The sequence below is a fragment of the Opisthocomus hoazin genome, chromosome 3, assembly GCF_030867145.1.
Source record: "Opisthocomus hoazin isolate bOpiHoa1 chromosome 3, bOpiHoa1.hap1, whole genome shotgun sequence".
NCBI classification, from domain to species: Eukaryota; Metazoa; Chordata; class Aves; order Opisthocomiformes; family Opisthocomidae; genus Opisthocomus; species Opisthocomus hoazin.
The window spans coordinates 100,493,987-100,509,338 of record NC_134416.1 but is presented as its reverse complement, the minus strand read 5'-3'; the positions used below and the strand labels follow the sequence as shown (position 1 = coordinate 100,509,338).

Below are 15,352 nucleotides of genomic sequence, written 5' to 3'. Positions count from 1 at the left end.
GAGAGTAGTCAGTATGGATTTACAAAGGAGAAATCAGGCTTAACCAACATGGTAGCCTTCTATAACGAGGTGACTAGCTTGGTGGATGAGGAGATAGTAGTGGACGTTGTTTACCTTGACTTTAAAATGGTTTTTCACACTGTCTGGCTAATATCCTCAGAGAGAAGCTGATGAAGTACTGATTAGATAAGCAGAGAGTAAGGTGGATCAAAAACTTGCAGAACAGCTAGGCCACTGGAATAGATTGCCCAGAGAGGTGGTGGAGTCTCCATCTGTGGAGAAATTAAAAACCCAACTGGACATGGTCCTGGGCAACCTGCTGTAGTTGACACTGATTGAGCAGGGGGGTTGGACTAAATGGACTTAAGAATTCCCTTCCAACCTCAACTATTCTGTGTTTATGTGATTCTGTGATGAGCAGAACCACACAGTGGGTCACACTTCACCACATGTCAGAAATTATGTGGGGGAAAATGTATGTTTTTTTTCATCAAGGTAATAGCCCCCTCTGTGTTTTTTCAGTGCAGAGTATTAGCCTTCCTTCTAGCTTAGTCTTTGGCACAGTACTCCATTTCTACATGGACAAAATATGTCTGTCTCTTTGGACTGTGTCCTGTAGTAAGGTTAATTCACTCATTTTAGGGAAGTATTTGATTTAGGTTGCTCCAGACTAAGTGTGTCAATCTTTCTACCTTGAGACCTGAAGGTATTTTTTTTAGTACAATAGGACTGTGCCCTTAGCAATTACAATATATCTGATTGATTGGCTGCAATCTATAATACTGCAGGTATGACATTATCCCCTCTCCATAGTGCTGTTCTTTGTGAGTTCAGCTGAGGTGCAATTTCATCAGGGACTCTTTCAGCAATTTGTTTCACTGAGCTTAACCTTAAAAAGGCATTATTGATTTCCTGTCTAAACCACAGCTTTGTAAATTGTAGTAGCTAGACAAATTTATGCTTATTATAAAAAATAAAAGAAATATGCAATAAAAAAGCTGCTTATTACATGTCTTGAACTAAGTTACATAAAACATAAATCACCTATCCACTATACAGTTGGATTTTTACTGTAGCATGAAGGGAGCTCAGACAAAAGAAAGGGAAAAACTTTGTTTAAATTTCAAACACAAAAGAAGAACAAATCACTGTCTTTTATGAAGACAGCATATTGGGTGTGATAGTTTTTGAAATTATGTGCTTTATTTTAATTAATACTGTTTTATCTACTTGTGTAAATAATTAAAAGCAGAATGTTAGGGGGAAAACAAAATAAGATTATATGATTTTTATTCTAAGTTAAATCAATGCGAACTTAAAATGGCTTATGACTCTTTATGGACATTTGTGTTTCCAAAAAAAGTTTTTTTCTGCAATTGTAAGTAAACTTTCAAAGATTGATGAGGTTTGCATTTTACATTTAAAGTTGTCTGTTTCCTGTATGCTGGGAGATGGGACATGTACATATGCACAAAAAAAACAGAAAAAAAATAATACTTGCCTTTAATTTATTAATTTATTCAATTAAAACAAATACTTGTGTGACTGAAATTATGAAAATATATTCATACCAGTTAGTAGAGATGACTTGTGTACCATACAGGGAAAAAATGGATCAGTGAAAGGAAGCCTCCAATAATTTACCTTGCTGAGTGTGAGCATTATACAGATGACAAGACCTGTGTGTCTTCTAATATATTATTTTCTTGTCCTTTTAATTTAAAATCTAGAAGGGTAGGAAAGAGTCTGAAAGGAAAATTATTTTCGCAAAAATTATTTGCATTTCTTTCTCTGGACAAGATGGATAAAGCTGCAGTAATAAGTGTCACCGAAATGAGCCCTCTATTTCCTGCTGCACCACCTCATGTGTTGTCTGCATTGGGCCATGATTGCTGAAATTCGCAGCTAGCATCTGTTATAAAATTACTCAATTTATTAGACAAGAATTGGTAAATGAACAGTTGCACACAAGAGACATGAGGTTTTATAAAGATGAAAGTCAGGCAAGAGTATTGTTTTGTCTTTTCTAGAGACTGTACACAAAATGCCTCATGGTTGCTTTTACCAGCTCTGAGTGTAACCGCTGACTTTAGGCTGGCAACACTTCCACATTCACCGGGAAGTGAAAGGTTTTATTTGAGTGAAAGGTTTCTTGGGGAAAGATTAGCTGTTCACAGATAGCTCTGATATTTGGTGAGTTTTCATGAAACACATCTGGTTCTGAACAACAAAAAACAAATGAGGATTACTTTGGCTGAAGTTATGTATAGATGGCTGTACTCTCTAGTTAGAATAGCTGTTGTCAGTCTAACTAGGGTTAGTTGCTGTGATGACTTTATATTCCTATACTGTAATGGTGGGCAAAACAAAGAAAATTATTTTAAAGAATGGAAACAGAAGCCCTAGGGTTACTATTTCTGATGTTATAAAACCCATGAAGGATTTTTTTTGTTAGTTCATCATGATCAGAAAAGAGTCATAGGCTCATTACAGCTGCCAGTCCTAAACAGAGCATATGTACGTAGGGTGAGAACAAGTCACAAAGAGTTGTGAAAAGAGATAAATTACTAAGCATAAGTGTTATTGATTACTGAGCACTGGACTAAGCCCAGTGTAAAATAGATGATTCCAAAATCTTGGGAGGCCTGAGATGAATGTTCTCACAGTTAAGAAAATTGATGTGTTATTCTCAGTTCTGTTGTCTCTAGGTCTACCTGTTAATATTCACAAGATTAATGGCTTGAAACTTGTTGGGCAAAACTGCTGTCTTTCTTTTGTTCCTGAGGAGGGTACCATCCACTGAAATTACATAGTTCAATACTGTTAGCACAAATCCATTAACCTTCCAGAAGACCAAAAATGTTAGAGCTGGACTCAAAGTACAAGTCAAACTATGGATTTCCATAATCTATTGTGGAAAGTAATATGAAGGATCAAATATTTCTTAATACTGTGGTAAGGGGGACAGAGACATTTAAATCTATTTTATCCAGATTGCAGTTATTGGCAAGAGGAGACCTATATTTTCAGTTTTAAGTGTCCAAGATTATACACCAAGTTTGTATTAAGCAATAGTTGTACCATTATATACACAATACACAAACAAATGCCCACAAGGACTCATTTTAGATTATCTATCCTTGAGTTACTTATGCAATTCAGTATATTTTTGTAGTCTTTCTAACACAAGAAACTGTAGTGGATTGTATCAAATATATTCGAATCAGAGTCTGACCAGTAGCAGAAAGTATTTTAATAATGGGATCTTATTTAAAGTATGTCTGCAGTTTGAATTAATTGATGGAATTCTTGACAGGTTGGGAAAAACAGAAATACCCTAAGGAATAATAAGATAGTATGTTGCAGAGCACATTAAAATGTACTCACATTTATTTCAATATCCCCTGTTACCTACAAAATTATATGTAATTTAAATGCAGCCTGAGATTTGTCAATTCTTTGCTTACATGTATTGCTAATGTGTTGAAAGGTTATGATTTTTTTTGCCTTTCTCTCATTTCCCCCGTCTCATGTATTCATTCAAAAAAATACAGGACAGTAGAACGAAGGATGGTTTCCTGACTGTCCATGCTTTGACATTGATAGATTCCTACCAGAAATGAAAATGTTTGTAATTTATCAAAAATAAAGTTTCTAGATCATTGACAAAGTAGGTATAGATTCATTATAGTACTTTTCTGAGATAAGACCAACATAACATGATAGAAGAGAGAACAGAAATAAATTTGATGATGTTACTTCATCATCTGACCATCTTCCTAACGTAAAGGAACCTTTGTGCTGTTCTGAGGCGTTTTGTTTCTTAATTTTAACTGATGATTGAAGTGTAGAGCTGTGTTATATATTTACAGAGTACTGCACTGGATTTGAATCTCACCGAAATAGACATTCATTTTCAACCTGTAGTGAAAATTTCATTCTGCCTGAGTTAGCTTTAAAGAGCTCAATGAACCGTGGAGCCTTGTGCATTAACTGATGTATTTTCATTTTTATAATGAAAGTTTCAGTCGTCTTTTAACAATTATCTCCCTGATACTCTAGTGCACATTTGTGAGTTAGACGTGGTAATTTCTCACGTAGAGAATGATGGCTCAGTGGCTTATATTTAAGTCATAAATGATGTCCTGTAAGTATTGCTAATGATGATAAAGCTGCCACAATATGTATAAATAGTTGTACATAGATCCACTTTATTGTTTTGCACTCACACAGAATATTTTTATATTGCTTTTTTTCATTACATTTTCTATAAACGTCATCATTATACAGCTGCACTTTTTTTGAAAGTGTGTATCAACTGATTTTGTTATGTTAGCAAACTCTTAAGTAATTACTTTTTTATATGCTAGAAAGCCAATTATTAAAGCGTATCTGTGGAGCTATGAAACATTTATTATTGTAGTGCTTAGAAATGCCAAACATTATTAGACTCATCTCCAATGTTAAACATTTCATAAATATGTTTATTGGATACTGGTACAGTATATCACATGGTTTTTGTGCTGTAATACATCTTTGTGGCAACCTTCCTATGAATGTGCTGCAAGGACAGTCATACTCGAAGACAGGGACATCACTAGTATCTCACTTTGGTTTTATGCCAGTAAAAACTCAATAGAGTATTCCAGATTCATATTAGTATCATTCCTGACATCTATAGACAGAACTGACATTAGAATTGAATCCTTAACATAATATAGAAAATACAACTCTGCAACTAACCATTGAAAAGAGAGAGGGGGTGGCTTTGGCAGTCAAATCCAAAAATCATAGCCTTAATCAAACTCATATTTTTCTAGCCAAGTTAAATAATTAGTAACTCTGTATTAAGCAAAATATTTGACATGAAGTATTAGGATTTGGGGACTTTTGTAATAGTATTTAGTGAAAAGAGAACTACCCCTTATTGCAGGAGAAAGGCTATCACCTGCTTGTTGTCCGGTACTTCAGTCAGTACAGTTCTCCTCCAGATGATGACATATATCTTCCAGAAATACCAACATTCATCTTCCATTTGTGCATTTTCTACCCATGTTTCTCCCATTTTATCAGAGTGCTTTCATCACTAAGCTACAGAATATTTGGTTGACATAGGGTATTGAGTTTCTGTTCCTCCTGTTCATCATCAACTTCATATAAACAAACACTGAAGTAGGGACTTGAGATTCAGGTGTTCAGTTTCATGAGGGATCAATCCATATATCTAGGGAGCCATTCTAGGTTTCTACATCTTATTGTGTCCCACATAAAGGGAGATAAAGAATAACTGCTTTTAATCACGTTAAGACCCCAGTAAGTTGGATGTTTTCTTAGCAGGTAGAAACATTGATTTTCATTTCCACTCCATAAGAGTTACCTGGCATGGATTCCAGATGTTACAGTTGTCAAATGGGTTTTGTGACTGCAGATCTGGGACTTCCTTAGTCAGTCTGTTGAAACTCTTCCGCCTTGTAGGATGAAGAGATTGAGAATTACTTTCCTTGACTGATTGAGGTTTCTAACCTGTTCACTTGTAATCTCTCTCCTAATCCCCATTTTGATGTTACCAAGTAGTTCTTACCCTAACTGACGAGATGGAAAAAAGGAAGAATTACTGTTATTTCCAAAGTGCCTAGCTAGTTTGTGAAGCTCAAGAAAGTAAAACTCACAAAGATATGTGATTATCTAGAGTCTAATCAAATGGGAATTCTTTAACTAAATACCCTTGAGAATATCAGCCTAACTGATTTGACTAAGGTCAGAGAAAGAAAACATATCAAGGTGAGAAATGAATTGAGGTTTTCCATACCTTTTTACCATTCCTTTAACCACAAGATATATCATCTCAAATGCTTTAGCAGTTAATTTTAACAGATATCGGTAACATAGACTTCTTTTTTCTGTTGTCGTATTTTCTTATTTCAAGATATTGCAGAGAAGTGAGGTTAGACAGTCAGCTATTACAGCATATCCACAGTTATAGATCTTAGCTGGCTTTGGCATGGATCAACCATTTTACAGTGCTGCCAAATTTTTTCAAAACTCTTTACAGGTAGAAAGATGGTTGCTTTACATTAGCTACTGTTTCACATAAACATAAGCATTCTTTATGCTGATAGATTTATGATTAAGGTGGCTGCAGAAATGTTCCCACCAGCAGTGCATAATAGATACATTGTCAGTAAGCAATTTACCTCCTTTCACGAAGGTGCAATAATCAGCTTTGCTGGACTGAGGACAGTTTAGAGTGCTTCATGAAGCTTTAGTGTTTCTTGCTTCTCTGCATGTGACAGTAGCGCATCTGCGGTCTGATCCAAGTAGGCAATATGTACAGATCGGCACTGGTTTTGGCTGGGAAAAAGTTAATTTTCTTCACAGTGACTTGTAGGGTGCTGTGTTTTGGCTTTGTAATGGGAACAGTGTTGAGAACACAGGAATATTTTAGTTATTGCTGAGCAGTGCTTACACAGCTTTAAGGCCTTTTCTGTTTCTCACACCACATGACCATCAAGCAGGCTGGAGGTGCACAAGAAGCTGGGAAAGGACACAGCTGGGACAGCTGACCCCATCAGACCAAAAGGATATTACATACCATATGACATTGTGTTCAACAATAAAACTGGAGGGGAAGAAGGAGGAAAGGGGGAATGTTTGTTGTTGTTTCATTTGTCTTCCCAAGTAGCCTTTATGCGTGATGGAGCCCTGCTTTCCTGGGGATGGCTGAACACCTGTTTGCTGATGGGAAGTAGTGAATGAACTTCTTATTTTGCTCTGCTTGCACATGCAGCTTTTTCTTTCCCTGATGAAGTGTCTTTATCTCAACCCATAAGTTTTCTCACTTTTACCCTTCCAATTTTCTTCCCAGTCCCGCTGCAGGGGGAGTGAGCGAGCAGCCGGGTTGGGCTGAGCTGCCTGCTGGGGTTAAACCATGACAAGATCAGAGCTTATTTAGAGTTTCCTTTCAAAGACTTCTCTAAATCAGGCCTTATGTGCATACTAGTGACTGCAGAGGATCTATGGCTGTGCTTTTGAGAAGGGATAACCTTTGCAAAGCTTGGTGAAGTGATTTGTGTTTGCAATGCCATGGCTCTCTGATTAAGGACTATTGCAGCAGTAACGACATGCATCAGTTTTGCTATTCCGAAAACATTCCTTTGCTCAGGCTGTTTAGATTAATGGCAATTTAATCCAGGTCAGCATCAAAATTCTTGCAGGAGCACCATTTACACTGTATTTTGTTATTCTCAATAAATAATCTTGGTAGTGATATTTAATTCATTATTTGCATTTCGTGAGTTTCTAAACCTGCACTTTTGGGGGCACAGTAAATAGGATCAAGATTTCTTAATTGTCATGTTTTAACAGATTGTTCGTGCTTGCTGCTGTGGCTGTGATGCTTTACTTTTTCAAAGTAGGGAAATGTATAAATGTAATCTCAGTGTATAAAAGCATGTGTTGGTATAAATTCATGCAGGCTCTCCCTCTGTAGCTCTCTTTATGGATTAAATAAGTCATGCATAATGGTACTTAAATCCATATAAGATAGTCTGAAGAAATGACTAGTAACAGCTAATCTTGCAAAAAAGCAAGATCTAACAAAAATCTGGCCTTCTGTACTTTCATATTTTATGGGAAAGAGATACATTGAGAGTGCATGTCTGTGCACAACTCTTTTACTAGAGAAGTATCTCTTCACAAGCATCAGAGGAAATAATTCCTTAAAAAATTAGGATTTATAGTACCTTCCTTAAGGCTAAATGTTCTCATTGGATTTCTAAATCCTTATTTCCTAGCCTTCATAGCACTTTTCCAGGCAGAGGTATATGAGATGCTGGATTTAAATGTCTAATGAGCATATGACAACACAAAAGCACCAGGACAGGTTTAAGCATCCTGGCTGGAAGACTAACACATAGCTTAAAAAGACAATGCAAAATAGTAAACACAGACTAAAAGAAATTTCGTTCTTAGCCTTGGCATTTCTGTACAAGTTCCAGGTATGTTTTTATCTTCTATCAGGCCACTTCCTCCAAAGCCAGCACTGAAATGCTGGGGAAGAAAAGGCCGCAGGGGGAGACCCTCTGCCTTGGTTTCCTACTGCTCAAGGGTTACACAGCAGCAAGCTGGAGTGGTTCTCTTGAGTGCCGGAAGTACTGGATTCTCAATTATTGGCCTTCTAACTGGTGAGTTTTAAATTAAAAAATAAAAAGAGAATTCTTCACGGTGAACTCTTCTGAAGCTGATGAGGGCATCTGTGCTGCAGTCCTGTACTGCAGCACCTGTTAGCCTCCCATTTTTCTCTGACCCTGCCATTCATCAGCTTTTTGAAGCTGTAGGGAATGAAGCAAGAGCTGGCATTGCTCTTCCCCGACTGCAGCACGCGTTCTGGAAGAGTCCAGGAGACTGACAGAGAAAGGGTTAAAGTGCTCTATGTTTTGCACTTGGTTGCTAACCTTCCAGCCAAGAGGGAATTGTTCTCCTTTCACTGAAGTCCTTCAATCTCTTTGCATTACTTTTGGTGCTGTGTAATGTTTTAAAAGCTCCCTGACTGATAGACATGGCCAGAGGCAGAGCTCTGCTGGGAGAACTGTAATGTACAGAGCCTTCTGAGCAAAGAGCAGTGGTACAGCAGTTAAATTGAATGCAGCATGATCTGGGGGTTTGCGAAGCAGGGCAGACTATCCCACCACTTTTTTATGTTGTTTATTTCCAGCTCCCATCTGTGGCTGGGCAATTCAAAACGATACTTTGAGTTCTTTGTTTGGTTTTATTTTTTTCCTGTGTTTCATGGTTACTGTGATTGCGCCGTAAGAGCTAGGCATGCACCCTGCAACCGTGGATCAAGCGAGGCACAGGAGTTTGGAACTCTTGGAACTGAATTGTGGACGAACACAGTCTGAGCCTGATGCTGTATACCATTTAATGCACTGAAGAGAGAAGCACAAAAAGTCATGCAAACTGTTAAATAAAAAAACCTGCTAATAGAAACACATACCAAATATATTAATATTGAGTGCAGTTCTGTAATGTGGTAGGTCCTGTCTTAAAGATTTTCCTGGAATAAAATCCCTAGAATACAAATGATAATGAAAGTGGGAAGTTTATACCCATTGTACCTAAGAATATTTTTCTCTAGATGAAAAATATCAAAATGTCTTGAGCACAACTTAGAAAAACTTATTTTTTTTTCTTAAAAGGATCATAAGCAGATAGGAGTTCTTCCTTATTTTTAATCCTTTCTGAAGGAAGAATTAAACACTCACTTGCACTAGAGACTTTATCACCACATTTTTTACTTTCTTTTTTATGAAGACCCAAAACATAGCCTTTCTAATCAGAACAGAAAATCTTGCCCTAAATTGAGAATAGGAAGTGCAGTTATTTTTCTAGAGTGGTTTTTTTTTTTCTTCTTCAAATCTCATTAGATTTTCCAGGCTCCGAATTGTATATCTTTTCTATTTAGATACCTCAGCATGTACATAACAAATAAGATTTTCTATGTTATTTAATGTTATGGATAGTAATAATATTATTCATAAGGAGAATATAACCTTTGGCAGCATTTGAAAATGAAAACCATATATGGTTGGGTACATTACTGTTTATTCTTTTCTGAGGTCCATATTGTGTCATTGATTTTTAAGAAGAACTCTTTATTGATTTGGTAGAAACTTCTGCTTAAAAATCAATGACACAATATGGCCCTAACAAAGTGGTGAATTCCATAGTGAAAGAAATTTTTTTGTTGTTTTTCAAATGCGATATGCATCCATCTTAAATCCTGCAAGCAGTATTTATTGTACCTGACAACCAGCAGACCGTAGAGTAGGCTGGGACTTCATTCCTAGGTGGTAGGTCTTAATGAGAGATGATTATTAATTTATTCTTAAAGCTTCAGTCCACAGTGGGATTTAACATTTATTAGCATAGAACTGTGGTTTCTGGAAATTTTAGTTGTCAGAAAACAATTTTTATCCCCTTCTGTTCAAGTTAGTGCAACATGTAGCCTGCCAGTCATCCATGCCTAATGAAAAAGAGCCATGGAAGAGAAAGTGTATTCGTTAAACGGATGTCCTGGGCCTTATAAAAGTGTGAGGGTTCAGTTTTTACACCTGCGTCAGGGCCAGTGTAGGCAATAATAGCTTCAGCAAAGCCTTTAAGCCAAAAGAAAGATCAATATCTTGGGAGTGGGGAAAAATGAACACTAAAGTCTTCATATTGGCTCAGTACTTACTGCTGCTGACCTGAAAATGAAAGTAGATGTTGTGTTATTGTTTATTGTCTAATTCTATATTCTAGAATAGCTCCATTGGTTTCAGCATGGATTCCATAGACTTAGAAGTCTTTATGGTGTCTTTGTTGCGGGCTGGGTCACAGCATTTTAAGATGGTGTGAGTGCTCATTTTCACCAGTTTTTATTGCTGCTGAAGTTGGCGCAAAGTTGCACATGACAGCTAGAGCTGCATTTTATTGAACATGTTTCAAATTCCATATTTAAATATTTACATCCATAGTATTTAAATATTTACATCCTTTAACACTGTCATTTTATTAATTGCAGATAATGAATCCGAACATTTAATAAATAAAAAAAGAAAACACTTCTGTTAATTATACTGTGGTTAGAAAACACTGTATATTCTCCTGTCTGTCTTTCTGTTAAAATGGTTTGTGCTGGTATAAACAGAGCATGACAGTTCCTTGGAGGTTTTTTTTGCTCTTTGCTGATGGCATTTGGCTGCTACTAGGATCACCACGGTTTTAATTGTCACCTTGATGTGGTAGCTCTGTCTCAACCCTGTAGTTAGTTAGCACTGATTTATTTTTAATCTGTGTACCTGGCATTTGTCAGTATAAATTAGTATCACTGTCTTCTCTTACTGGCTTCTGTGTTGTTTTATTTTCTACACTGACTGCAGTTCTACCATTTTCTCAATATATCAGGACTGCATTTTTTCATGTACTTTGCCGTAGTGCTGAAGAACAGCAAAGCTATCATTTTGAATCAAGGCTTGTCATGAGAAGAGAGTGCCAGGCGTAGACTTCATATTGTGTGTTGGCAGCTTTGTGGTGTTTAGCTGTAGGGGCACTATTTCCCATTTTTTATTTCCCATGGAATTCATACAAATCTGTCCTCCAGAGTCCAAGGTTCAGTATAAACTTCGTCCAGGTCCACCCACAGACAGCAGAGAGTGCTTCTCTGTTTCTCTGGCAGACACAGCAAGCAAAGCATTCCTGCTCTGGTCAGTAGGATGGAAAAGTGGGTCCTCTCTCCTCCAATATTTCCTGTGTAAATCCGGAGTAAATATTTTTGACATCACTGATAGGTAACACTTTTGTCTCGTAACTGGGTCATAAAGCAAATGCTATGGGCCTGTCCTCAGACAGATAGAAACGTAATGCTAAGCAGAGCAAGAATGAGCTATTCCTGTAATAAGTATACAATGTTCTAGAGCAGTTCAGTGCTACAATCAAAATAGCAATGTCTTTTAAAAATGTGAGTCCTAATCTTTTTCTCTGTCTCTAGAAACTAACTAGGTGTGAGAATTCTGATGAATGCTTCAATGTAATTTTATGTAATTTGATGTTGCCATGTAAATCTCTTTTATAGGTCCCTTTAGATGGAATTTAATGCGGCAAAAACCTTGTCATCAGAAGGATTAATGCCTACATTAGCATTTCCGCAATAAAATCAGAAGCTAAGTGGTGGAGGCCACAGACACCTCAAACTTGGATTCCTCAGTTCTGCATTAAGTGCTGGAGTTTTTATTACTTGCTGTAGGGAAGCCATTGCCAATGCTTACAAGGAACTGCTTATCCCTGCTTCTCTGGGTCCTGTTTGATGGAGGTCTCCTAACACCACTACATCCACAACCACAACAGACTTTAGAAGCAGAGCCAAGAGAAAATGTTGTCCCAGTGCCAGGGAGGAGGTCGTCTGCCCAGCGAGTCAAACGAGGCTGGGTGTGGAATCAATTTTTTGTGCTGGAGGAGTACATGGGCTCCGAACCTCAGTACGTGGGAAAGGTAATTTTTTACTATTTCTATAAAAATTGAAATGACAGACAAACTTTAAAATGTGCTATAAATGTGTACCTGTTTCTGGTGGGGAAAATCTTCTTCAACAGACAGTAGTTCCCTCTGTTCGTCCACTTCATCGTTCAGCCTCTCATATAGCCACTATAGACATTGTTATTATTATTTTTAGTGCACGTATTTGTAACATGTACTTTCTACCTTTGCATGTTTGTCTTATTTGCTTTTTCTTGGTTTTGGAAAAAAACAAAAAAAAAAAGGGGAGCACTGAGAGAAGTTTGTGGTACACAACGAACTTCAATGGAATCTACTGTAATAGTGTGCTTGATTTTTAGCAAAGAATGTCAGACTGATATCTGAGATAAGATTTAAACCAGAAATCCCTAGCCCAGAATGCACCGTCATCTCTGTGATCGGTATGGTTACTTCAAGTCAGTCTTCAGCTAACAGAGATACCTGCTTTTTGCTTTGTTATCTTATGCCTCAGCATCATTTGCTTTTATTTCTGGTTGTTCAGATTGTTTTCAAGTATTTCTAGTGTTTTTTGTTGACTCATAGTGCAAACTCTTGTATTATAGCTTTTATACTTTGTATGCAGACAAACACCCTGACACATGCAGAGAATTTATGCAATTCTTCATTCTCTCTCTCATTATATGACCCCTGTTTCTGTAATAGGGCATAAGTAATTTGACAGCAAACTGTTTGAGGGGTGTGGGGGGCTCAATTTAGATAATAGAGTTTTCAGAAAGGAAAGCTGAAAACGAATCCTGAAGAAAATAGTAGCACAGTATGTAATCACATGCTATGTATAATTTTCAGTTTAAGTAAAGACCCTTACTCAATCAAAATAAGAGCTCAAGGATTCATTTGCTGGTTCCCCAAAATGCCCATTCCCTAGACAGTGAGTTTCAAATTCACCTACCATAAAAAACAAGGAATCGTACTTAATTTTTTACATTAATACCATACATATTTTAACTTTTTTTGATATAAAAGCTGGGAATTACTTTTTTTTTTCCTAAATATAAATAAAATTCACAGAACATTAATTTTCTCTCCTACCCTTCCAGGAATCTGTTCTTAGTAGAGGATGTATAAATAAAATAGCAGAAGACTACAAGTGGTTCACTAGATGATTTGACAAACCGGCCAAAAATATACTTAGATATTACACATGTAGGCATTAGTGTTAAGCATTAAAACATATTAGTCAAAACAATTTACAAAGCAGTATGTTTGTATCGCAAAGATAATAAAATGAGTTTGTTTTACAGTCTGAAGAGAGGGGGAACACAATAAAAAATTGCATCTTTGTGGTGCTTGCTTAAGATGCAAACAAGGACTCTAATCACATTCGATGCTGTAGCACGGGCAATGTGATTGCTGTGCTTTTTACCTTGGAAGACAGAGATGTTATTGCTGCACCACTGTAATTCATTAGTCTTTATTCCTTTCTGTAAGAGAGTCTGTGTTGTCATTTAAGGTCAGTTCTAAGCTGCCAAAATAATATTAATTTTGCACAAGATTGGCCTTTGTCAACACCTTTGAACTTGAGCTTATAAGCACCTTCAGGACTATATGGGATGTTTTCATTAAGAGTAACACTTTTCACATCACAGATTTACCTGATATATTAACTCTTAAGAATTTTTTGAACTGTTAGAAGCTGCAGAAAAGACACTTTTCAAATATGAGGAAAGATCTAACTGCAGTGTAACACACGCAATAGCGATGTTTGACAGGGTATCGTATAACACTGTTACCAAATAAAATAAAATACAGAAGGATCTTGGTGGAGAAAAACAAATTAGGATGTTTAATTATTACATCTGTAACACGAAGTCACAAAATCTGCTTCCAGAATAATGCAGTTCATTGCAGATAATATTTTTTTTCAAAAATGTTTATTACTTGCTAAGCATCCTTTTGATGTTTATTATAACTTATTTTATCTATATTAATTATTTGTTCATTATACCTGAAAAAAGAAGCTACCAATATTTACATGTCTTTTTTGCCTAATCTCTTTAAAAAAATACTAATAATAATCAAAATCCAAGATGGAGATGTCAGTGTTTTCCCCTTATTTTCCACAAAGCTCTCAAAGAAGGTAGAGAACTGAATGGGAGAAGTTCTTTAAAGAAATTGTGCTTTTAAATCCAGATAGTCAAAATCATCTTTATTATAAATGCAAACCTTTGTCAACACACTGAAATACACTCAAGAGTGGCTAATCTGTATCTTCAGATCTTATGCAATGTTTTAAAAGCACTTAAAATTATTAAGGTATAAAATGCAATTGAATACTTAATTGATCATGTAAACAAATTTGGTTGTATTTACCATAATCTAGCTTTATTCCAAAATCATATCTTTTCAATGTATTTCTTTTTATAATACCACTGTGCTATATTTTAACGTGATATTAAGTATATGATAAAGTGCAAGCTATATCACGTGACCTGTAATCACAGGTTTTTTATCTTCTTCTTCCAGTCTTCATAGCCAGACACAGTACAGTGACATGTGCATTGGCATTTATATTACTTATGATAAAACTGCTGCACTAATAATGTCACAGTAATTTATAAATAGGAGTTTAATGTGTCTATTAAATCAGCTGATAATTTCACTAAACAGTTAGGGGTGACTAGTTAATTTTGGAAGCCACCTGTAAGAGAACACAAATTTACAGCATTTATGTCAGCTGTTATGGGCCAACACACTTAATTACTTTTATGTCTGTTTTTAGAAGACTATCTCAAGAAGTGTCAGGCTGCAAATCAAAACATAGTTTAGAAACTGGTGGGAATTAGTCTAGCTCACAGTTAGAGATCTTGAAATAGTGCTTCAAGTTGACACATGAAAAGCCATTTAATATTATTTGAATATTATTTCAAAGTTTGGAAATCCTCTGCTTGCGTAATATGGAAGAGCCATAAAAATCCATCAGATTACCAAACAAAAGATAGCCCCCTTTAGTAAAGATCCATGTAAGCAGACCCAGGCTAAAAAGCAAAGTTGAAATGTTGTGTTGCCATGTGACCCATGAAAATTGAAGGGATTGTGGAACGCTTGCTCATCTACTTTGTTGTGCTTTATGTGTTTTCCTAGTACTGTGAAACTCCAGAAAGCCATGCATAACAGCATGTGTGGATTAAAATAAAAAAGTTTATAATTCTCTTTTTGTGCCAAACCTCAGTCCTCACTGAATGGTGATAGAAATCATCAGAGTATCAGATCTTCAAGCACGCCCATGTCCCAACACAGTTTATAATCACTAACAAGGTACCAGTTTTAATTGCCCTTACGC

At 36.3% G+C, this 15,352-nt stretch overlaps 1 protein-coding gene across 1 annotated transcript in view; it reads left to right on the top strand.

The window, feature by feature from the left end:
- The window catches only part of CDH12 (cadherin 12), a 390,071-nt gene that overhangs the window by 213,402 nt on the left and 161,317 nt on the right, over window positions 1-15,352 (top strand). Inside the window, exon 3 of the mRNA XM_009940762.2 lies at window positions 11,612-12,027. Within this exon, the coding sequence (XP_009939064.2) occupies window positions 11,797-12,027 (231 nt within the window). The 5' untranslated portion in view covers window positions 11,612-11,796. The remainder of the gene's footprint in view (window positions 1-11,611; window positions 12,028-15,352) is intronic.